At 39.1% G+C, this 23,995-nt stretch overlaps 1 protein-coding gene across 3 annotated transcripts in view; it reads right to left on the bottom strand.

Moving 5' to 3' along the window:
• tle2b (TLE family member 2, transcriptional corepressor b) overlaps nt 1–15,946 on the bottom strand; it is a 129,244-nt gene extending 113,298 nt beyond the window's left edge. For 2 of the 3 annotated variants that reach the window (XM_047374017.1, XM_047374019.1), the window contains exon 1: nt 15,133–15,946. In XM_047374017.1, coding sequence (XP_047229973.1) covers nt 15,133–15,156 — 24 coding nt within the window. In that variant the 5' untranslated portion in view covers nt 15,157–15,946. The remainder of the gene's footprint in view (nt 1–15,132) is intronic. The other variant, XM_047374018.1, reaches the window with a different exon arrangement.
• Between the last annotated feature and the right edge of the window lie 8,049 nt (nt 15,947–23,995).

The raw sequence follows: 23,995 nt of genomic DNA, 5'->3' as shown, positions 1-23,995 counted from the left end.
CTGAGTTTTCTGGACTACGTTTTTGAAAGTTACTGTGGATGATCAAGCCTGTCTTCGTTCTGAGGATTCCTATCCTGTGATCTATCTTCGATTGGATTCGCTGTCCTCTTCGTCTCCTGAGCCAAGCCACAAGCGTACCCTGTCCACAACCCCAACGTAAGCCAACGCACATCGAACTTGTTTACTGTAACCTGAGCTCCACAGAACAGCACCAAATGAACTCTCTACAGATATACCTGCTAAAGACCTGGATCCTGCATCTCATTCCCCCTGGCGACCTGACCATCATAACTCAGTAAGCCGATCTCAGTATCAAGATAACTATTTGCTCTTAGTTTCGTTTTCCCTCCGTTACCCGTACTCATCCATTCTCTTCACTTCTCTCCTTACAGTGAGATATTTCGTCTGTTCCGTTCCTGACTATATCTTCAATAAACAATCTTTATTTTACTTCCTCATCCTGAGTGTTCTCTGTATGTGTGTCCAAGCTATTTCGAACATAATGACAGAACACTCTCGCCTCATGATAATGTAAAGATATCATATATAATTGGATTACTGACCGGCAAAGCTTTGAAGTGGGCTGAAGCCCATTTCCCTGATTGCAGGGAGTTTGGTTGTACTTTTGATGACTTCGTTAAAGAATTTAGAAAAACTTTTTCACTGTATTAGACAAATCCAGTGTTGGCCGACGTTTAAGGGCCTTAAAATAACGTCACAGACTCATTACTGAGTTTTCTATTGAATTCCGTACATTGGCAGCTACATCTGGCTGGAATAATGAGGCTCTAAAAACTACCTTTTTGCACGCCTTAGACGAACCTCTAAAGGATGAATTAACTATGGTAGAGGAGCCTCCTACTTTAGATGAGGTTATTTCATTAGCAACCAGGATAGATAACAGAATAAGAGAGAGAAAAAAAGTGCAAGCAGAAAGGTCATATTTTCACCCCCAGTTAAGGAGTATTTCTCCATCTGCTATCAAGGCCTCATGACAACAATCAACTACCGAACCTGAGCCCATGCTGTTAGGAGGAACCCGCTTATCTTTTGAAGAAAGACAAAGACGAAGAGTTTCTAGGCAGTGTTTTTACTGTGGTTCCGCAGATCATTTCGTAGCAACCTGTCCTGCCTGCCCTGGGCTGTTAAAAGACAGGGTCCACCCGCTTTGAAGGGGGGGGTTGGTGGACCAAGCTCAGAATAGTAAAGCCCACAGATTCAGCTTACCTGCGACTCTTTTAGTGAATCAGCGTACATTGACTGTATCTGCACTTATAGACTCCAGCTGCAAACAGAATCTCATAGATCTGGATTTGGTAAACCAGGCAGGAATAGAAGTGGAATCCCTTGAATCACCACGTTCAGTGTTAGCTTTAGACGGGAAGAGACTACAACAGATAACACAATGAACCAAGCCAGTGGAACTACTGTTATCTGGCAATCATAGGGAAAAAACATCATTTTTTGTATTTCCAGTATCTCAAGGTTCTCTGGTTTTAGGATTCCCCTGGTTACAACATAATCCACATCTAGACTGGTCAAGGTGTTTTATAGAGTCCTGGTCCGCTAACTGCCATTCATCTTGTCTAAGATCAGCGTTCACACCAAATCTACACCCACAGGCTAGCAGTGAGGACGAAGGAATTGATTTGACTCATGTACCTCAAGAATACCATGACCTGAAGGGAGTGTTTAGCAAGAATAAGGCTCTATCATTACCTCCTCACAGACCCTATGATTGTGCAATTAACCTTCTCCCCGGCGCACCTTTGCCCTCTAGCAGACTCTACAACATTTCACGTCCTGAGCAGAAATCTATGGAAGACTATATCAATGATTCCTTAACAGCAGGAATTATTCGTCCTTCCTCATCACCACTAAGGGCAGGTTTCTTTTTTGTAGGGAAGAAGGATGGTTCATTGCGTCCCTGTATAGACGATAGGGGTTTAAATCAGATCACCATTAAGAATAAGTACCCACTTCCCCTCATCACATCTGCTTTTGAACCCGTTTATGGTGCCACGGTTTTTTCTAAATTAGATCTTCGTAACGCTTACCACTTGGTCAGGATCCGCCAGGGTGATGAGTGGAAGATGGCTTTTAAAACGCCATTGGGTCATTTCGAGTATTTGGTCATGCCTTTTAGACTGTGTAATGCTCCTGCGGTTTTTCAAGCTTTGGTCAACGACGTTCTCAGGGATTTTTTGAACATTTCCGTCTTCGTATATTTAGATTATATTCTGATTTACTCTAAGAATATGCAGGCGCATCGCAAACACGTTCGCCAAGTTCTTCAACGTCTCCTGGAGAAGCCGAGAAGTGTGAGTTTCACCAGTCATCAGTCACCTTCCTGGGCTACATCCTTGAGGGCGGACAGGTACGTTCTTATCCAGAGAAAATAAGAGCTGTACTAGAATGGCCAGTGCCGGACTCACGCAAATCTTTGCAGCGTTTTTTGGGATTCACCAATTTTTACAGACGTTTCATCGAGGACTATAATCTCATTGCTGCACCTCTAACAGCTCTAACTTCTTCTAAGATCTCCTTTTCCTGGTCATCCGAAGCCGAAGCGGCGTTTTTGTACCCTCAAGGAGAAGTTCTCTTGCAGTTTTGGTGGCCAACATTACATAAAGATGTGAAAGAATTTGTTCAGTCTTGTGCTACTTGTGCTAGGAATAAGTCTTGTAACCAGCCCCCTGCAGGTCTTCTCCAACCTCTAAGAATCCCAAGTCATCCCTGGTCTCACATAGCTTTGGATTTTGTTGCTGGTCTTCGCCTCTCTTCTGGTATGACAACTATTCTCACTATTGTAGACTGTTTTTCTAAAGCCTGCCATCTCATCCCTCTCAGAAAACTTCCTTCAGCCCTTCAAACCTCCAAACTCCTCAATAAACACGTTTTCCGTCTCCATGGAATTCCACAGGACATTTTGTCTGACCGAAGTCCACAATTCATTTCGCAGGTTTGGAAACAGTTTTGTTTAGCTCTCGGAGCCAAGATTTCATTAACTTCTAATGGTCAGACCGAAAGATTAAATCAGCAGCTAGAATCAACCCTACAATGTCTCACGTCCACTAACCCTCCTGACTGGTGCGCATATCTACCTTGGGTAGAGTATGCTTTAAATTCTCACATCTCCTCTGCCACTGGACGTTTGTCTTTTGAGGCCTCACTGGGCTATCAGCCACCCTTGTTTGCTGCTGATGAAAGAGAAATCACTGTGTCATCCGTCCACCAACATGTCTGCCGCCCTAAGACCATTTGGAACTCAACTGTCCAGAGCCTCAATCGCACTGCAGATCAAAACAAGCGTTTTGCTGACCGCAAACGCAGACCTGCACCGACGTATCGACCTGGACAAAAGGTTTGGTACGTGATGTGCCCCTTAAATCCATGTCTAGGAAGCTTTCGGCTCGTTTCATTGGTCCCTATAAGATTGAGACGGTGATTAGTCCGTCTGCTGTTCGTCTTCACCTTCCTGCAAGTCTTCGTATCCATCCCACATTCCATGTTTCCCAGATAAAGCCAGTGGTCTCAGGTTTTTGGTCTGGTAAGGCCCCCTGCTTTTATAGTCTATCTGTATCAAGGTTTGATATGTTGTGAATTCTGTGATCATATTTAGTATACATTGGTTGTAATGTTTGGTTAACTGAGCTTCTGTTGGCTTTTTATACTCGTAAACTGGACTGCCCATTTTTCTCAGACATCACCAAGGATTTTTCCACAGAGCTAGCGCTAACTGTATATTTTTCTTTTTTTTTTTTTTAAGCTATTCTAAGTAAAGCCAAGAGATGGTTGTGTGTGAAAATCTCAGCAGATTAGCAGTTTCTGAAATATAGCCTGTCTGGCACCAGTAACTATCCCACATTCAAAGTCACTTAAAATCAGCTTTCTTTCCCATTCTGATGAATGGTTTTAAATTCAGGAAGTTGTCTTCACTCTGTCCAAATGCATAAACAAAATGAGTTGCTGCCATGTTTTTGGTTGCTTCACTGTTTGTGTTACCAACCAATAGAAACAGATGTATCTAATAAAAGGGCTGTTGAAAGTACATGTATGTGTGAATGTGTATATCCATGAGTGAACACCAGAATTGCCAGTAACTAGTTACATCCAACAGCGTCACATAATTCAATTACAAAATAAAAGTAACTTTATTTAGTTGAAGTTACAAAGTGGAATGTGTCCTAAAATTAAACATGAAAATATTCATGATTACAATTTGCATTACAACTTAGTATATTCTGTGAAAAAGCGATGCTGTAGGTTCATTAAATTTAGGATTTTTTACATTTACTAGCTTTTTTTGCTGGCTAGACCTGTAAAGTGTGTAAATGTCAGATTTCCAAGTGCATGTGAATGCATGCTGGCAAGGCCCATTCATCAGATATTATGAACGAATGAGAGCATGATTAAATAGAGCTAGATAATGGAAGTCAAGTAAAACAGCATTTATGAGCAAGATGTGGGGGAGGAAGACAACAACAGGTTACTGATGAGCACAGATCTAAAGCATTTGATTGTGGAGATCAGGCCCTTCTCTTACAAAGTCTGCAACATATACAGCTGAGCACAAAATGATTCATACATCTTGTTAGATTTAGGTTTAAAGTAATCTTTTAATTTTATAGTTGAATTTGTTCTTACTGGAATTAATATTAATATTAAAGATTAGGGTGATGGCAAGATGGACTTCTGACCTAAAGACCTTAAAGATCATCACAAAAATAAATAATTTTAAAAACTGTAAAAACTCTCTGAAGTTAAAAATGATTATCCTACTTTATTCCAGTGTGGAAGCAGTCTTTGATTTAGGCTTTTGTTTCTATCTGTACTTGTGTCTTGCATTCAAGAAGCTCTTCTTCTTTAGCAGGCGCCAGTTTTTCCACGACTGACGATGGCTTCAGAAATGAGGCTGCAACTGTGAAACAGATGCACATCTGGGAGTTATTGGAAAATACATGATTCTATCTGTCGGTTCGTCATCTCTGTCAATCTCTTAGCCCAATCTGGCATGCTTTCTACCAACACATTAGCATTCACATGGTATAAGATGACATGTCTGTGCATGGATGTATTCACTCAGGCAAAACAACCACAAAAATTTATTTCCCTGTCTCCTGCCCTCTCTGTTGCAGCTATACCTTGTTTTTTTTTTTCTTTCACACTACATTCTCTTTTTCCCTTTTGCTCTCTTTGCATCTCTCTGAAACAAGCCAGGACACATTTGGATTCAACGTATTAAATAATAATTGCATGGTAAAATATTTAGGAAAAAAAGATGTAAAAAAATGCCAAGTGAAGAAGAGTGTCAGTGGCCCTTGAGCACATGTGTGTGTGTGTGTGTGTGTGTGTGTGTGTGTGTGTTGAAGTGTGCAGTAACGAACATACAGGTCCTTCTCAAAATATTAGCATATTGTGATAAAGTTCATTATTTTCCATAATGTCATGATGAAAATTTAACATTCATATATTTTAGATTCATTGCACACTAACTGAAATATTTCAGGTCTTTTATTGTCTTAATACGGATGATTTTGGCATACAGCTCATGAAAACCCAAAATTCCTATCTCACAAAATTAGCATATTTCATCCGACCAAAAAAAGAAAAGTGTTTTTAATACAAAAAACGTCAACCTTCAAATAATCATGTACAGTTATGCACTCAATACTTGGTCGGGAATCCTTTTGCAGAAATGACTGCTTCAATGCGGCTTGGCATGGAGGCAATCAGCCTGTGGCACTGCTGAGGTCTTATGGAGGCCCAGGATGCTTCGATAGCGGCCTTTAGCTCATCCAGAGTGTTGGGTCTTGAGTCTCTCAACGTTCTCTTCACAATATCCCACAGATTCTCTATGGGGTTCAGGTCAGGAGAGTTGGTAGGCCAATTGAGCACAGTGATACCATGGTCAGTAAACCATTTACCAGTGGTTTTGGCACTGGGAGCAGGTACCAGGTCGTGCTGAAAAATGAAATCTTCATCTCCATAAAGCTTTTCAGCAGATGGAAGCAAGAAGTGCTCCAAAATCTCCTGATAGCTAGCTGCATTGACCCTGCCCTTGATAAAACACAGTGGACCAACACCAGCAGCTGACACAGCACCCCAGACCATCACTGACTGTGGGTACTTGACACTGGACTTCTGGCATTTTGGCATTTCCTTCTCCACAGTCTTCCTCCAGACTCTGGCACCTTGATTTCCGAATGACATGCAGAATTTGCTTTCATCTGAAAAAAGTACTTTGGACCACTGAGCAACAGTCCAGTGTTGCTTCTCTGTAGCCCAGGTCAGGCGCTTCTGCCGCTGTTTCTGGTTCAAAAGTGGCTTGACCTGGGGAATGCGGCACCTGTAGCCCATTTCCTGCACACGCCTGTGCACGGTGGCTCTGGATGTTTCTACTCCAGACTCAGTCCACTGCTTCCGCAGGTCCCCCAAGGTCTGGAATCGGCCCTTCTCCACAATCTTTCTCAGGGTCCGGTCACCTCTTCTCGTTGTGCAGCGTTTTCTGCCGCACTTTTTCCTTCCCACAGACTTCCCACTGAGGTGCCTTGATACAGCACTCTGGGAACAGCCTATTCGTTCAGAAATTTCTTTCTGTGTCTTACCCTCTTGCTTGAGGGTGTCAATAGTGGCCTTCTGGACAGCAGTCAGGTCGGCAGTCTTACCCATGATTGGGGTTTTGAGTGATGAACCAGGCTGGGAGTTTTAAAGCCCTCAGGAATCTTTTGCAGGTGTTTAGAGTTAACTCGTTGATTCAGATGATTAGGTTCATAACTCGTTTAGAGATCCTTTTAATGATATGCTAATTTTGTGAGATAGGAATTTTGGGTTTTCATGAGCTGTATGCCAAAATCATCCATATTAAGACAATAAAAGACCTGAAATATTTCAGTTAGTGTGCAATGAATCTAAAATATATGAATGTTAAATTTTCATCATTACATTATAGAAAATAATGAACTTTATCACAATATGCTAATTTTTTGAGAAGGACCTGTAAGCAACAGTTCATTGATTTAGACTCTGATAGACAGAAGAAAGGCAGAAGGGACAAATGGGAATACAAGTTATCAGCCAACATTTTCTGAAGCCAAAATGCTGTACGTTGGCTTTCCCTGCAGTTTCACAAACTATTCAACAGCCTGGATAAGAAAAAATGGGTCTTATCACAATCCAAGCAAACAAAACCTATTTACAGTTTGCTGCTCTATCGTTTTGCTGACAAAGAGCAAATATACACCAACGCTCAGTCATCCAACACGCCAACTACCCAGTAATCCAAAAGTCAGGCAAGGATGCCATTAGTTAACACAGTCAATCTACCAATTACCTAGTCAGCCATAAGTCAGTCAGAGAACCAGTCACATTGCAGCTCAGGCCACAAGCAAGTCGTGGAGAACATATCTGGGAACAACTGAGAGTCTGGACTCCATCCAAGCCCTGCTCGGATCATTTCTTTTAACAACAAAGAAAGGACAACAGAAAACAGGATTTGATCATAAAAATGGCCTGTTTTTAATCAGAGAGAGAGCTTACGCTTTCTTGGTTGTTTGTGTGATTTCTGGCCCGTTCTGTGGGCCAGAGCGGCTGTATTGTTGTTTCTTGGCTTTTTGCCTCTCTAAAAGGGCTGCCTTTGAAATGCACCGTGAAATTAAATGTAAACAAGACAAGGACAACGGGTAGGAGGGGAGAATGTCATCTCTGGTAGGTGACAGCAAGGTGCTGTGCAGTTTACCGCACATGGCTTTCATTACGGCCTTAAATGTTGGTGAAAAAAGAAACAGCTGTAGGAAGAAAGAGACAAGTACGGTAAGAGTGAAAAAGGCACTTTTAATTGACTTGTCCCAAAAACTTAACACATATGTAAGCAAGAAGTAGCTTAACTAACTCAGTAAAAAAAAACTGTTAAATACTATTTCTGCAACAAAAAATCTGGGTCACACCTCACACCAAATGAACAATTTTATAAACATGTCAAAGTCAAACTTTAATGCTCGTTTTTAATGCTTTGCCTCAGTTCTTGGTCTTCAAATATTTTCCATTTGGTAAGCTTTACCCCATATCTGTTGGTCTTTGTTACTTTAGACTGTCATCTTGTTTTTCCTCCTTACATCAAGTTATTTTGTTTCGGTAGTTAAATAACACTCAAAAAAAAGTGAAAATCGAAGTATGTTTGGGAAGGCATCAATTTAATTTTCTTTTTTTTTTTTCATTTTCTCTTGCTTCAAAGCATTAGCAATTACCGGTTGCATCATCTTAAATGAAAGGGACAGTCGTTATTTTGCTGCCTTTCACAGCCGTGCTTCATTAAACTAGTTATGAATAAGAGGCAAAAAGAAAGCATTGATGAGAGAAAGCGCTGTTTGCATTTTGCCTCAGGCCATGTAGGGGAAACAGCAAAAATCTGGATAAAGGTGCTCTGGTCAGATGGGATCTAAATTGAACCTTAAGGTCTACATGTGTATTATAAAATAACACTACACATCATAACACCATCCCCATTTTGAAACATGGTGATGGCAAAATCATGCTGTGGGGATACTTGTCTTGAGAAGGTACAGGGAAGCTGGTCAGAGATGACTTGAAGATGGATTAAGCTAGATAGTTGGCAAATCTGAATGAAAACCCTTTAGAAGCTGCAAAAATACTAGAGACTAGTGCAAAGGTTTCCCTTTCAGCAGAACGATGCTAAACATACAGTGAGGGATCCCGTGGGATGGTTTAGCTCAGGATATTCTTGTGTTAGAATGACCAAGTCAAAACCCAGACCAAAATCCAGCATTTAATCTGTTTGTTTGTGCTCTTTTACACAGAAGAATGAGGGTAAGAAGTTCAGTCTCTAGATGTGCGAAGATGGACAATATATACTCCAAAAGAAGTTTTTCTGCAAATTATTGACATAGAGTGGCTTAAGAAAAATGCACACCACACTTCAGGTTTTTATTTATAAAAAAAATGAAAACCATGCATTGTTTTTCTTCAGTTTTGCTTTCTGTTGGTCATTGATATAAAATCCTAATAAAATACTGCATGGGAAGGAACTTTTCTATAGCAACTGCCTATGACATAAAACAAAAAGACTTTGCTGCACAGATAAAAATATACAGACGTACAGCCAAATGTTTCTAGACTTGTGAGATAAAATATCAAATTAAAAGTGAAGCAAAATAAACCAAGTATTTGTTTGCTTAATTTTAAAGGTATTAAATTACATTTAATGGTTAAACACATACATTGTCAATAGGTTTTATGTGTGGGTGTGATCTGAATTTGTCCTCATCAACACACACACATTTAGCTCTCGCTGGGGTGTGGCAGCCAATCCAAGGCTTGTACATTTACAGCAACAGCTGAGGTCAATCCAGGACATTAGGACATTATTTATCATTGTTGTTGTTGGCACACAGTGCATATACACACAAATCACTGCTGCTTTCCGTTCACCTTCTACTCTTGTTAACTCGCACAAAACCTTTTACTGCTGCACACACACACATGCTATCCTAAGGAAATATAGCTGCAAACATGTGCAAAACATCATTGAAGGAGGTGTGTCTGATAGGTCACACCTTTACTCTGCACCAAGATAACTAGCCTGGAAATACAGCCAAAGAAATAGTCATGCAACAGAGGATGTCAGTCCAAAAGAAGAAGTCCTTTTAGAACAACTAAACACCCTAGTACTCTCTGCAGGTCAGAAGCTGCTATTGTCCAAACCAGAAGAAGGTCCATCAAAACCTGATTTCTGTTCCTGTTTTCAGCAGTTTGCACAAAAAAGTAAAAATAAACCAAACCCAAATTATTAAAGACTTTTTAAAACATCTTCAGCACTGAAAGATACTGCACAATTACAAAATGAAACATGCATACAAGAACCAAAGTGAAGTTCCCAATGAATATTTACAAACTTCTAAGCAAAGTTCTGATAACACTCGCCACAAAAAATCCTGGGGAACCAATTTCTGCTCCAGTCTTCTCACAAGGAAGCACTCAAATATAACTAAATCCTGCTTTTATTTAGGCACATCTTGACAAAACCTTTGCTTACACAATTTGAAGGCGTCTGGGTTGTCATCTGGCATCTGGACTGTATACTAAAAAAGTTAGAAGATGCACAATGTAACAAGGCTCCTTACAAGGGTTGCAACATACTAGAAAAAAAAAACAAGTAATTATTATGTTATTGCTGACTATTGCCATTTTCTATACTCTTTTCTTTCTTTTCCATCATCAATATTTCCCTACCATTTTCTATCAGCTTTAGAATCTCAGCCACTAAAAATATACATATGGTGTTTATCAAGGGCAATTAGAGACCATCCAACTGGTCAAAAATATTACTGGCATGCACTGTGCGAAGACATAACACTTAAAATACTGTATTAAAGCAGGCTTTTGCAACTGCAATATTGCAAACACTGCTATTGCGAGGAAGGTTTCAACTATATATTTTTTGCAGTTGTACTTCTTGCCTACTCCACTACTAACAAGGCATGATCTGGACTCAATGCTCCCATTTAGTTCTGCAGACAGAACTAATCATGCAGGAACAACTCCCCATAAGCTTTCAATATTAATAGTCCTGTCACTGGTTGAGAATTGTAAGAATATACCTTACGGAAACACACAGTAATGGGTACACAAGAAAATCAAAGTTTTTTTTTACTATTTTTGAGAAAATGAAGAAACCTTTTTTTTTTTTTTTCAGAGAAATGCTTAACGAATCTAGAACTGAGTTTAGGGATTGTAGGAAACCCAACACAACATGGCATATTGTTGGCTCTAAATAATAACTTTGACAAAGTCCAATGTTAATAATAATTGGATAGTATTTCAGTGGATAGATACGCCGTCCGGGAACTGACATGGGGAAAAAAATATATATAGCGTGCGCACAAAATACTAATTAGTCCCCACAAAATACAAATTTGTGCCCACGAAGAACTGATTCGTTCCCACAAAGTACGCATCAAGTGACCTGTGTTGCAGGAGTTGTGTAACTCATAAGTGATGGAGCTCAGTGTACGGTGGGTGTGTAAATGTGTATGTGTTCATACGTGCGGTGGCGCTGTGCGCTGTCAGACTGGGACCACGAAGAAGAGTGCAGAGAGTGAAGAAGAGTGTGCGTGCGGTTGTGTGTTTTGGTAGTATTCAAGACGGCGACCGTGATCTATGCGATGCCAGGCTTTTAAGAATCTCTTTGTAGCTCCTCCCCAGCCTAAAATAAAACTCAATCAGACTATCCCTGTCTATCCAGTTGTTCTGTTCCTCCATATGTTTGAGAAAATGCGCTGTTTTGGTATATCGTGCACACGTTATATATATTTCGTGAGCACAAATTAGTATTTCGTAGGAACGAATTAGTATTTCGTGCGCACGCTATATATTTGTTTTCCCTCGTGTCATCTCCCCATGTTCCCAGGCGCCGTAGATGGAGTTCACCTTGATGAGAACTATTTTGTGTTCAAATATTGTGCTTGTAGCTATGTAATTTTAAAAGAAATTAGTTATTTTATCACCCATAGGTTCCCACAAAGATGGAAGTTTGAGGAAAAGCGTGTAGAATGCACAGTACACATAGTCTGTACCCCAGTGGAAATAATGCAATATTTTCAACAAAAGAGCTAAGATTTGTCCAAGAATTATCTCACTTTATATCAGCTGTTTATTCCCAAATAGAAATATGTTAATTGTTACCAGAGAGAGATAGGTTCAGTTCAAGTTTCTTAATCTAATAAATACCTATTCATGATATCCTACCATCATGTTGATGCACAAGACTGGATGAGAGTTTAACTGTGTGTGTTGATGAGGACAAATTCAGATCACACCCACACATAAAACCTATTGACAATGTGTTTGTTTAAACCATTAAATGTAATTCAACCTTTAAAATTAAAATATGAGGCTCATAGTTTAACTATAAAACTTATATTTTACAAAGTTCTCACCGCTCTCACTGAAACTGATTTAATATATGTCTTTAACCAATGGTAAGTTTTACAGTTGTGTTCTCAGTCACTGGGAATTATGACTGACTTATAATGTGTGTGTATAATATGTAATATAACATGTGCAGTGGTCGTATGATGGTTTAAGTCATTTTAGTGGGTTATTGAATTGTTCTGTTGGTTTTTGGATGAGTAAAAGCAAAAAGAGTGCTAAAATGTTAAGGGGAATTAAGGGGATCCTGGGAGGTCAGGTTCAATGTTTGCACCTAACCCTCTAATTATCTAACACAATTACCTGAGGAAAAACAGGGACTGCATGAAATAACAGAGGGATCAGAAAAGTGGAAAGCAACCAAAACTTAGAGACCATAGTTTTAAAGTGATTTAAATTGCTCATATACTGCATGTATACCTACATACATAGGCACACACACATATGTAAATAAACAGAGATGAGAAAAGTATGACAAAGGTTTTCCAAACATGTTCTGTGCATCTTTATATTTATCTGTAGATTACAGTACACAGCAGCACAAGAAAGAAAGCTCTGCTGGTCAAGGACGACTGCAGAAAAAGTAGAAAATAGAAGAAAAAAAATGTATGAACAAATACAAACTAGAGATAGTAAAAGAGAGATGTGGGGCTATTGATCTGTTGGAGTTGGCTCGGTCTGGCACTGAATTTTATCGTAAACGCAGAGCATCTCAGCAGGAAGCTCTCTGATATCCCCTCTAAAAGAGAACAGAGGAATGTTCATACACGTCTCTTCATTCATTTTCATTTCACTTTCCACCTTTTAAAAAACTCTTCCCATCTTTTATTTTTTGGGGGTTCTTTTCTTGGCTGTTACATCTTTCGCTTTCTTGCTTTGTTTTCCACCTCTACCCGTTTCTCTGCATCTTTTCCAGCAGCTGGCTTATTAGCATTCTCTCTGTACATATAATTGATTCCTCATGCCTTACTCTTGTAAAAATGTCATTCATAATTCTATGTGATAGCTTGCTGGCTGGCTTATTGGTTCGCTGTTTGACAGTATAGCTGGCTGGCTGTGAGGCAAAGTGGCCGATGACCCATTTGTAGCAGATACAAAGAGACTGACAACCAAATCTGATTATAGCAACCAGATCAGGGCTTTTGTGAAGCAACTGGCCTAAGCTAGACTCAGTCTAAGCTGTAATTCATTCTTCGGTGCCTTTTAGCCGTTGTAACCTTTATTATTTTGTAACATTAAACGCTTTGTTTTGTTTCAGGGTCAAGTTGAAGAAGGGAAGGGACTTTAAAGATGTATCACTGGGGAAGTACGTGCGCAGTGTCCTGAAAATGTTCTAACCCCTAACTCTGATAACTCTAAATAAAATTAAATGCAACAAACAGCAGCATGAAGACTAAGGAACACACTAGGCAGGTCATGGATTATGTTGTGAAGAACGTTAAAGCATGGTTAGGTTATAAAACAATATCCCAAGCTTTCAGTATCTCAAGGAGCAAAAGTTGTGCACTCCACCAATCTGGCCTTCATGGAAAACTAGCAAGGAGAACAAAGTTGTTAAATGGAAGCTGTAAGACTTTACAGTTTACCAGAAGAGATTTATCAATTATAGAAGAATATGCCCTCGGTGAGATGAGATCAAAATTTACTTTTTTGGCCTTTTTGTGAATGTGAGGCAGAAAACTCACATTGCACACACCACCCTGAATAAACCATGTCTATTGTAAAACGTCATGGAAGCCTCATCGTGCTGTAGGAACACTCCTCTTCATGGCAGTCCTGATAGAGGCTGCAAATAACTTAAGACAGCAGGAAATAGATCCTAAACTTACAGCCAAAGTTACAGCAGTTGAGATCAAAGCATATTCATGCATTATAATAGCCCAGTCCAAGTTCATACTTAAACCCAACTGAGAGTCTATGTCATGATGTGAAGACTGATATTCACATAAGACCTGAATCCAATCTAACTGGGCTTGATCTTGAGTAATTCCAGTCTCTAGATATACAAAGCTGCTAGAGACATACCCCAAAAGACTTTCAGCCGTAACTGCAGGTGGTTCTACAAAGTGTTAACTAACGGGGCTAAATACAAATGCATGCAACAGTTTATACTTTTATTTGTGGAAAATCTGAAAATCATGTATCATTTAGCTTCCACTACATGATTACATACTTGAAGTTCAAGGGGTAACAGCACTTTTGCAAAGCACTGGATACTCGTAATGCTATAAAGGAAACTAGGGCTATACAATATTAGTAAAACAACTGCATATTGGAATGATAATGTCGGTTGACAAAAAAACCAACATTCTCCTCAATGTAATCTTTGTTTTACCTTCCTAACCAGTTGGCCATCAAGGGCAGTGAAAGTCCATCAGACTGAACAAATATAAAATTGGCACAATAATGACGAGCATTAATGCACGTCACTGGAAATATAACGGCCTACCAAATATCCAAGCAGTCCTTTACAATTGTAATATTGCACCCATTGCTGATTGGGATGACTGCGATTAGAAATATTTTGCAACACTAAAGATAATAGAAATCAATTGAAAAAAACTGACCAACTGATTAAACAGCCCTGGTGTTTGCTTTCACACATACACATATACATTACCAGCAAGATCTGCTCTTACATGCATGCTCACAAGACACACTTTTGCACACTAAAACACACACAGAGAGCAATAAACGATAATTAGCACGTGTATATACAGATGCAACCCAAGAAGAGTAGATTAAGTTGTATGCCACCTATACAGCCAATGATCAACAGGATCTCTGAGGGAGCTGGTTGTAGCTGACAGAGAAGGAGGTGTCGTGTGTGTGAGTGTGTGCATATCGGGGAAAGTCTTAGAGCAAAAACCCCATGTCTCTCTTCTCCTGTTACAATGCAGTCAACTTAACTACACAAGTGAGACAGACTGAAACAAACAGAACTACAAAGAGATGCAGACATGTAGAGGTCAATAATTCAAAAAAAAGGAGGAAAACACTGCAAGAAAGTTTTAAGAAGGAAGGTCTGAGGTGATATTAGTGTTGAAGCATTAAAACCCAAGTGGGACAACAGAGTGGGGTAATAAAGGGAATGTGACAAATTAAAAGCCACAGACAGATTGGAGCTGAGAGAGACGCACAAAAAAGTAAAGCAGACAGGAAATAGAGACATGAGGGTGACCTTACCGGATGCCTGCCCTGAGGGTACATGATCCCAGGAGAGGAGAGGCTTCCAGTCCGTTTGATGGCCAGGTTACTGCCCTGGCCCTCCAGTCCTCTGCCTTCCACCTGGTTACACCACCACACACACAGACACACAAACCCAGACTCTCTGATACTCAGTAAGTACTGTCCCTGCTCCTTCCCTGGGTTCTCTCCTCCTTGTTGCTCTCTGTCCTTATCTTCTAACGCAAATTCCCGCTGACACACAACAGATGAAACCTCGCTCCGTCGGCTCGTTTATCCAACAGGGTCATGATAAAAGAAAGCACTAGACTTTGCCTCCTTCTTCCTCCTTCGCCTTTCCCTAGTGAAACCCAAGTCAGAGTTTCTCCTCCTCTTTCTCTACTCCTCCTCGTTGTCTTGGTGTCAGTCCCCCTTTTTTCTCAGCTTGGGATCAGTCCAGGTCCACACGTACTGATATGACACAGAGAATTCAGTCCTTGCAAGCTCCCTTCTTATACTTCTTCTCCTCTTCCTCTTCCTACTCTTCTTGTGTCTTGTCCTTGAGCCCTTTCACCCAGCAGTCCAATGGCGAAACATACAAACATAAACACTCACTCAGCTCTACCAAATAGTCCCCTTCTCTTCTTTTTCCTCCTCTTCACCCTGTCTCTCTGACACACTAAAGCCTTGACTGCTGCAGCAGAAATAAGGAGAGGAAGAAGGAGGAGGAGTAGGAGGAGTGGGGTAGGGAGGAGAGAGTGAGAGCTTTGTTTTTAATCTAAATGTGGAAAAAAAAACGCAAGAGGAAAGCAGGAAAGAACAGCAGGTCAGTGGAGGATCCAGCGGGCTTTTCAGCAGCAAGCCCTAGACTGTAATATATTGTGCCTGTTGGCTTCAACACAAACAGGACAGGCTGCTAAAGCTTCTCTTAAGGTGGAACTGAGCAGATAGAGACACACAGGCACACACACACACACACACACAGAGGGTGGAGAGAGAGGCAGGCGAGAGATGGATTCATTTTCAATTGTGGTCAGATACACAAAGCAATCAGTCAAGCACAAAGACTCCGGCTCAAACAGATATGGATCGAGATACAAACACACAAATGCTCAGACATGCATATGCAAATTCATGACAGTTAAGGAAGCACAAGCACACACACATACATATATCAGTCTGCCAGAGTGATAAGTTTATTAGTCAGTTCCCACCTTGCAAGAAAATGTGTGTGAGATAATCGGAGAGTAATCCAATCATGCCTAATTGCAGAGTAATCCAGTTTAAACACATTAAGATTGCACCAAAGACTGTTGGTGACATGATCTCTCAAACAATGAATCTGGTTATATAGTGCCTTGCAAAAATATTCATGCCTCTGAACTTTTTCACATTTTGTCATGTCAGAACCACAAATGTCATTGTTTTTTATCTGGACTTTATGGATAGACCAACACAAACTGGCACATAGTTTGTTTTTTTTAACAAATAAAAATGTCAAAATTCATGTGTGCACTTGTGTCCATTGCCTACGTTACCTGATTATTAAACACTAAAGTGTTAAAACAACAAGCCAGGCAAGGAGAGAATAAACCAGAGAGGCAGCCATACAGCAACTCTGGAGGAGCTGCAGAGATCCAAAGCTCAAATAATGCACTCAACAAATCTGACCTTAATGGAAAAGTGGCCAAAAGACAGGCATAGCTGAAATGAAACCTTAAATCCTGCAGGGGACACAACAAGCATGTAGACGAGTATGCAATAGTAGTTTAGAGTAAAATATGTCTGTCTGGCTTGCAGGCAAAACCATGTATGTGATAGAAAAATAGTACCATTTATATACTAACCCCACAAAGAAACATAGTGTAGGCAGCATCATGATGTGGATGCTTTTCTTTAGGAGTAAGATAAAATGCTTCTTTCCTGCATTAATAGAAACAGGAAAGACAAGGGCACCAGCATTCATTACAGTGAAAGGGGAAAAAAGAAGTACTTTTTTGTTCATCAACCAAAACATGTCAAAGTCTTGAACTGACAGCAACAACTCCAACAGGAAGAGTTATCAGTTTTATCTGTTTACATGACAGCTGGCAGCTAATCCTGAGTCTTCCACTGAAAATTATCCAACACAGCCAGAGCCAGCATAGTGTAATACCATCCCTTTATGATTCTGAAGCTTACGAGAGAGAAATTCTGTTTCATTTCTCTGGCTCTGATACTAAACCTGTTACTACTGGCAATCAGACACATTTCAATTGAACTATTTCAGAATGGATACCATCATTTCATCCCATCATCTTGATGATAATGAGGCCAGTGTTTAACCTCATTGATATGCATGCATCGTGTGCACAGCTTGGTTCAACACTCACAGTATTCACATCAAAAAACGCAAAGAAACATGTCAACACAAGCTATGTTCTAAATATTATTACTATCTGAAGTACACACTGGTCATACGTTTTAGATACACTTTCTCACTTAATGGGTCTCTTTATTTTCATGACTATTTAAATTTTAGATTCTTACCAAAGCCAACAAAGCTGTGAATGAATACACATGGAATTATGTAATAAACAAAAAGTGTGAAATAACTAAACATTTTTATATTTTAGATTCTTCAATATAACCCTTTGCTCTGATTACTGCTTTGCTCTCTTGGCATTCTTTCCGTGAGCTTCAGGAGGTGGTCACCTGAAATGGTTTCCAAAGAGTCTTGAAAGAACTTCCCAGAGGTTCATTGAGAGACGGCCAGATGTTAATATTTCAGTCATTACAGCAAAGGGTGGCTACTTTAAGGAATTTAAAATATAAAACATATTTAAAGTTCTTTTAGAGACTTTCGTTTGCTACATTATTGCATATGTGTTCATTCACTGTTTTGATGTCTTAAGTGAGAATATACGTACAATGTAAATAGTCACAAACATAAAGAAAACCATTAAATGAGCAAGGCGTTCTAAAACATTTCACTGGTAGTGTATATGTGGTGAAATGACTACTTATTGTACTTGTGTTTTATTTTTCTGTCTAGTACAACCTTGATTTTTCTTGTCAGGCTGAAAAAATCTTCTCTTCGGGGTAAAGAAAACCTTCAAAATGCAATTAATTTACAAAAAATACCTTTTTAAGCTGTCTTTTGAAACAACATCTATCAAGGGAATCTGCCACCAACAAACACAAACACTGAAACAAATGTAGATAGAGAAATGACTTTTAGAACCAAGTATTTGTAAGGGAATATTTCTCATAACTGTACGTGCTGCAATTGAGCAATGCCTGTTTACTGCCAGGGATGTAATCAGAATCAGTAGGTCGAGTATCTCAAGGATTACTCTCGTAAGACTCCAAAAATATCTCTGCCACAGCAGGATAAAAGTGTCTGCCTGTCTACTTCTGAGTGCTGGATCTGGAACAAATGTTATTTACAGGAGTACCCAGAAATGACCTGAACCTACTAAGACCTGATATTTAAAGACTTTCCTCATACAGTACACCGGGCTGTCCCAGACATCTTTTGGCACTGGTTATAATCAGTTTATCCAGGGCAGCTCTGCCTTTGAACTTGATCAGACCGCCATTAATCTGACACCGTAGACTCAGGCACAGTCGGTGATGGCGTCCATGGAGGATTTCCAGTAAGACAGAAACTACATTTGATAACAAGAGGGTGAGGCAAAGGACAGCTACAAAGCCTCAATTAGGGACATTTACAGACATCCTATACCCAACACCACAGTTTCTTTTGGGAGAGCCTAATGCCTTTTCTTTATGCTAATCCACCCTGAAAGTCACTGTCTTGTTTCTGCAATTATTTCTGATGTTAAGCTTGTGTGTGTAAAAGTGATGGTGTTTTGCAAATACTTTTACATAACACGCTAATTATGGAAATATGTTGCTTTGATATTCAAAATCAAACTTTAATAACAACTCATAAAACAATTTGTTTTAGTGAGTTTTAAATTATTGCTATTGGTTTACTGAAGGAATGTTGGTGTTAATTATGATTGCTCACCTTTTTGTGGTAAAATAACAGGAAATAGACTCATATTCTATTTTTTTAAGCAGGGTAATTTCATTTGTGCTTTCATGTTTTTAAATTGTTTGAAATTTGACTCGCATAATTCAAAGCTCAGTTTTAGAAGTGGCACCAACCAAGTCTAATAAGGAAAGAGATGTGAGGTGTAGAAAATATTTTGAAGAGCTTATATCACTAATGCCTGTTGGTCATGTTCTGTGTGATGCCTGACAGTATTCTCTCACCTCCTTAACAAACCACCATTCTCATGCTGCATTCAAATGCCACTGGAACCTCTGAATTTAACCCAAAACTCACCAGTTTTCCTTTAACCCCTTTTAGACCATTGTCGGGAAATGGCCTCAAACGGATTCTGGTCTTGATGAAGCCAAAATGACTGTTGATGCATATTCTACACATACCAAGGATCATACTGGAAGGACTTTGCTGTCATCTAGCAGTCAGAGTGTGAATGACAATGTTTCTGATTTCACAAAACTAAACTGTATTTGAAATACACCGGTGATTTACCTAAATGGATTGCACAGAAGCTTATGGTGCAATTCAATTTGAAGACCCTGTTTAGCCAAATCAGTATATCAAGCCTAAATGTACATCTACTGTGTGTGATATATTCAAGTTAAATTGTTCTAACTTTTTCAGCATTTGCTCAACAGCAAAAACATAAAAAAAAACTAAAAAAAACGACATAAATTCAGACATTAAAGGGTTAACTGTCAGTAAGATTGGTATCTAGCATTTACAAAACAAACAGTAACCTTCAAATAAACAAGACTGTTTTGCAGTTGCCATTATCGGCCATCACCACACCTAAAATACACTTGAAGCTGTTATTATAAAATACAATTTGCATAACAGGTGATTATAAGTTCAGCAGGAAGCTCAGAGGTTGAAACTGCCAACATATAGATTCTGGCCAAATTGCATTCTCAAGAATCTCTGAAGAATCTAGTCGCCACTTTAAATCTAAATACACAATTTTGATTGGGTTTGACAATCAGATAGTGGTAAGAAATATTTGTTTATGTTGCATGATGGTAGGGGTGTACCATCAGTTGCAGATGTTCTGTGTCTACTACCACTTTATATACTCTCAACCTTTTTACTTTTGCTTTATCTGCAATCCTGCAGATCAAAGCAGTATGTGTGGCTATTGAATCAGAATGTCAAGAAACAAAAACACCTACACACTTGATTTTGTAAGCTACCTTGAGCTAACACCTTCACCAACATTCCTATACATTCTGGGAGACAGACATTGCTGTCCAAGGAGCACCTTTTGATTGCTAATGGCAACTTCTCCTGCTGTTTAGTCAGAAGATGTGAGAGTAGCTGCTCCCCTCCAAAGACCTGTTTGATCACCAAAGTCTGAACACTACTTCATCAATTTATGAAACAAGTGAAACACAATTTTGTTTTATTGCAAATTTTATCGTGATATTAACATGCTAGGATATTTTATGTAAAAATTAAGTCTGTCTCACAATTCTCTATCCAGCTCTAGGATATTTTAAGCTTTGCACTGTCTGAGTCTTATTTTTAAGTATGATAGGAGAACATTTTTGAGTGGTTGTCAGGTTTTATGACACATTTTACTAACAAAAACTACCTGCAGCACTGGTTGACAACACTTACATACATGTGCATAAGCATTGAAGAACTCTGCACGCTGTGATTAAAAAAAAAATAAAAATCAGGCTTGTGCTTTTCAGGTGTTCATCAATATAATCAGAGACTGGTTACATATGGGCAAAAGTCAGCCTTAGCCTTAAATCACTCAGTTAGCCTTAAATAAACCATAAATCTGTTTATCTTGCTTCAAAATATAAACTGCAAAAGAGATTTCCTGCTTGCAATCTACTTCTATTGCACCCACCAACTTGGGCCGGCTCTAAATAAATTGGAAATTGAATGATGGATTACCATTAATGGCCAGAGAGGGCTGTGTTTTACCTTAACCAAAATTGTGCACCAGTAAAACAAAATTTATAAGATATATATTCTCTGTTGAACAATAAAAAAAAAAAAATCATTAAACAAACAATTGTGGGGTGTCTCTACATGCTCATCCAGGAGGAGTGACTGCTACAAGTCACTGACTCGATGCAATCTGCTGGGTTTCCTTAGATAGAAACACTTTTTAACCCATTTGAATAAATAGCAGAATCTGACTGCACTGTTCAAGTTAGGATTAATTGGAATGTATGAACCTGACTTGAAATTTGTATGATTCGATTGAATTGACGTATCCCATTTTAAAATTACACAATGCAACAGGAAACAACACTCTCCAATTATTTTTACCTCTGCCTTCCTCCCTTCCTGTTGGATGGCCACCAGTGGGCCCTAGATGGACAAACTTTATCAGTTTATTATTTTACTTAGTACCCCTACACATAGCCCATTCTAAAACAGCCAAACTCTAACACTCAGTAGTTTAATCTAACCTCCCCAACAACCCCGCACCTTATAGGGCTTGTGAGATAGAGGATCCCGGAATGCAGACTAGTAGGCAGCATGACGGTAAGTGCAAAACGATTTAATAAAAATAAAAAACAAATCTCACTCTCAGAAGAGGCAGGAACAAAACAATAAACGGACAAGCAGGACAGGCTTGGCATGATCCACAAAACAAGAAATGAGCATAATCTGAGAACTAAACATGAGCATGATATGAAAATGATTCCGCGATGAATAACTGAACAGGTGTGTATTTATGGAGCGTGACCAGGTGAAACAAGAAGACAGATTAATAGGTGTAGGTGATCCAAAAAAACTTAATTGACAGAAGAACAAAACGTGGCTGGAGCAAAACAGAGACTCTTGAACACAAACTAACAGAAACTAGAAAAACATGAAACAAAAATATAACCAGATCCGAAACCCAAACTTGACAAAACATGAACGTGACGACAAAACTAAAGCATGACCAGAAAAAACAAACAGAAACATGATTCAAAAATCTAACAATAATAATAATAATAATAATAAACAGAAGAACGATTCAAAACCTTAACTGTGAAAAACATAAAGAAAAAACCCAAAACCAAAAAACCAAACAAACCCAAATCATAACAGCACCATTCCAAACTCTTTGTGAAGTGCCTTGGGAATAAAACTGAATTGAATTGAATTGAAATGAATTGAAATGAAATGTCCCAAAGGACAGTAACAAGCTCTCTTGGAAATTATTCACAGAATAAAAAAGGTGAAAATTTCATTCAACAACAGCAGCATTCTTTCCAAAATGTTCATGTGTAAATATCCTTCCATCCTAATTATTCACACACAAAACAAGCATCCTTTTTTGTAGTTCCTGCAGCGCTGGAGGTTAGACACTGAAAAGAGTCAGGAGACCGAACTTCACAAAGAAAGGCACAAGCCGGCCAACATTCAAACCAAGAGACGTCATGCTGGGAGGCAACAGTGAACGCTCAAAAGAAACATTACACACCACTTGGCAAATTGCCATAAAATGTAGAGAGGAAATTTGCACCTCCCCAATGATGAATGACAGCCATGCTTTCTTCATACTTTCCTTTTTGTCTTTCCTCCGAGTGTGTCTAAAATATTTAAAATAAAGACAGTCATTCATGGCTCCTAAACCCCCAACACCGCCACCATTCCCCATGTAGCTCTTTTCACTAATCAGTATTATCTAATTGTCTAGAATGGATTATGAAGGTAATTGTTCCCCCGACTCTTTACACTGGGTTTCAGAGAGGCAGATGGGCAGGCATACAAACTCAGACAGAGCCATCAGTTGTGATAGGACCCAGGTTCAAAGCTTGGAATTAAATTTCCTAAAATCACCAACAATACTGCTCTACTCTTTGACATGAATCCGTAGCAACAACTGTCAGATAATTGAGCCTGAGTTGATAATATCAACATCCAAATTGGAAAAAGGTGGAACGCAACACTGGCAAATTTTTTTGTCTAAAATAAACGTAGATTTCATATATAAACATTTATATAGATGTTCTATTTGCTAAGATATATTTATTTTCTGAACACCCTACAAGCGAACTACCACAAGACGTTTTGCATCGATCAAGCACCAACTGCTTTAGGGATCTTTTTTACCAACTTAAGAGACTCCAATGAACAATATCTACCAGCGGGAGGTTATTCTGGTTTGATCAGAGGTGCCTGAATCAGAACGATATGAACAATAATGGTCAGTCTCATGTAGAACAACATTTTAGTAATTTAAGTAATGTTTTAAAGCTACAGCTGACAAGCTTCAAGTGACATAACAAGAATGTTTTCCCAACTAATTAGCCAGCTGGTATCTGCTTGGTATTGTTCTTTACTCAGTAAAGAGCAAACAACAAAGATGGGCAGAAAGTTCTTTAAAAACTGCAAATTCAGCAGGTTTTTACTGTATATGTTGCTTAAGTAGCACAAACCCTCCTCGCTGCAAAGTCAGACTTGATGCATTCAGGTGGGTTCCCACATAAAACATTTTACCTCCTGGAATGATAAAGTGAACTTGGCTGCATCATTTTACAGCTAGAACTGATTTTTACTCCAGGTTATAATACTGAAAGAGAATGTGGTGCGTTGTCCACAGAGACTAGATGATGCAAAACACCTTCAAAAATGGCCCATAATGAAACAATTATTTCACTTTTTAGCTTATCAACTGAAAGCAACAAAAACTTATAGTTCTCTGTAATCTATTTTACTCATTACAAAAATATTTTTAAGCTAAATAAAACTGGACCAGACGTTTATTACATTTGGACAAGTGGTAATAAACCTAAAAATTCCGCAACTAACCAAACATTACACACTCATGAAGCATGTTGAAGAGAGTAAGAGCATTCAAATTTACTTACT

The sequence above is a fragment of the Girardinichthys multiradiatus genome, chromosome 9, assembly GCF_021462225.1.
Source record: "Girardinichthys multiradiatus isolate DD_20200921_A chromosome 9, DD_fGirMul_XY1, whole genome shotgun sequence".
In the NCBI taxonomy this organism is placed as follows: Eukaryota; Metazoa; Chordata; class Actinopteri; order Cyprinodontiformes; family Goodeidae; genus Girardinichthys; species Girardinichthys multiradiatus.
This window is presented reverse-complemented; position numbering and strand designations above follow the sequence as displayed.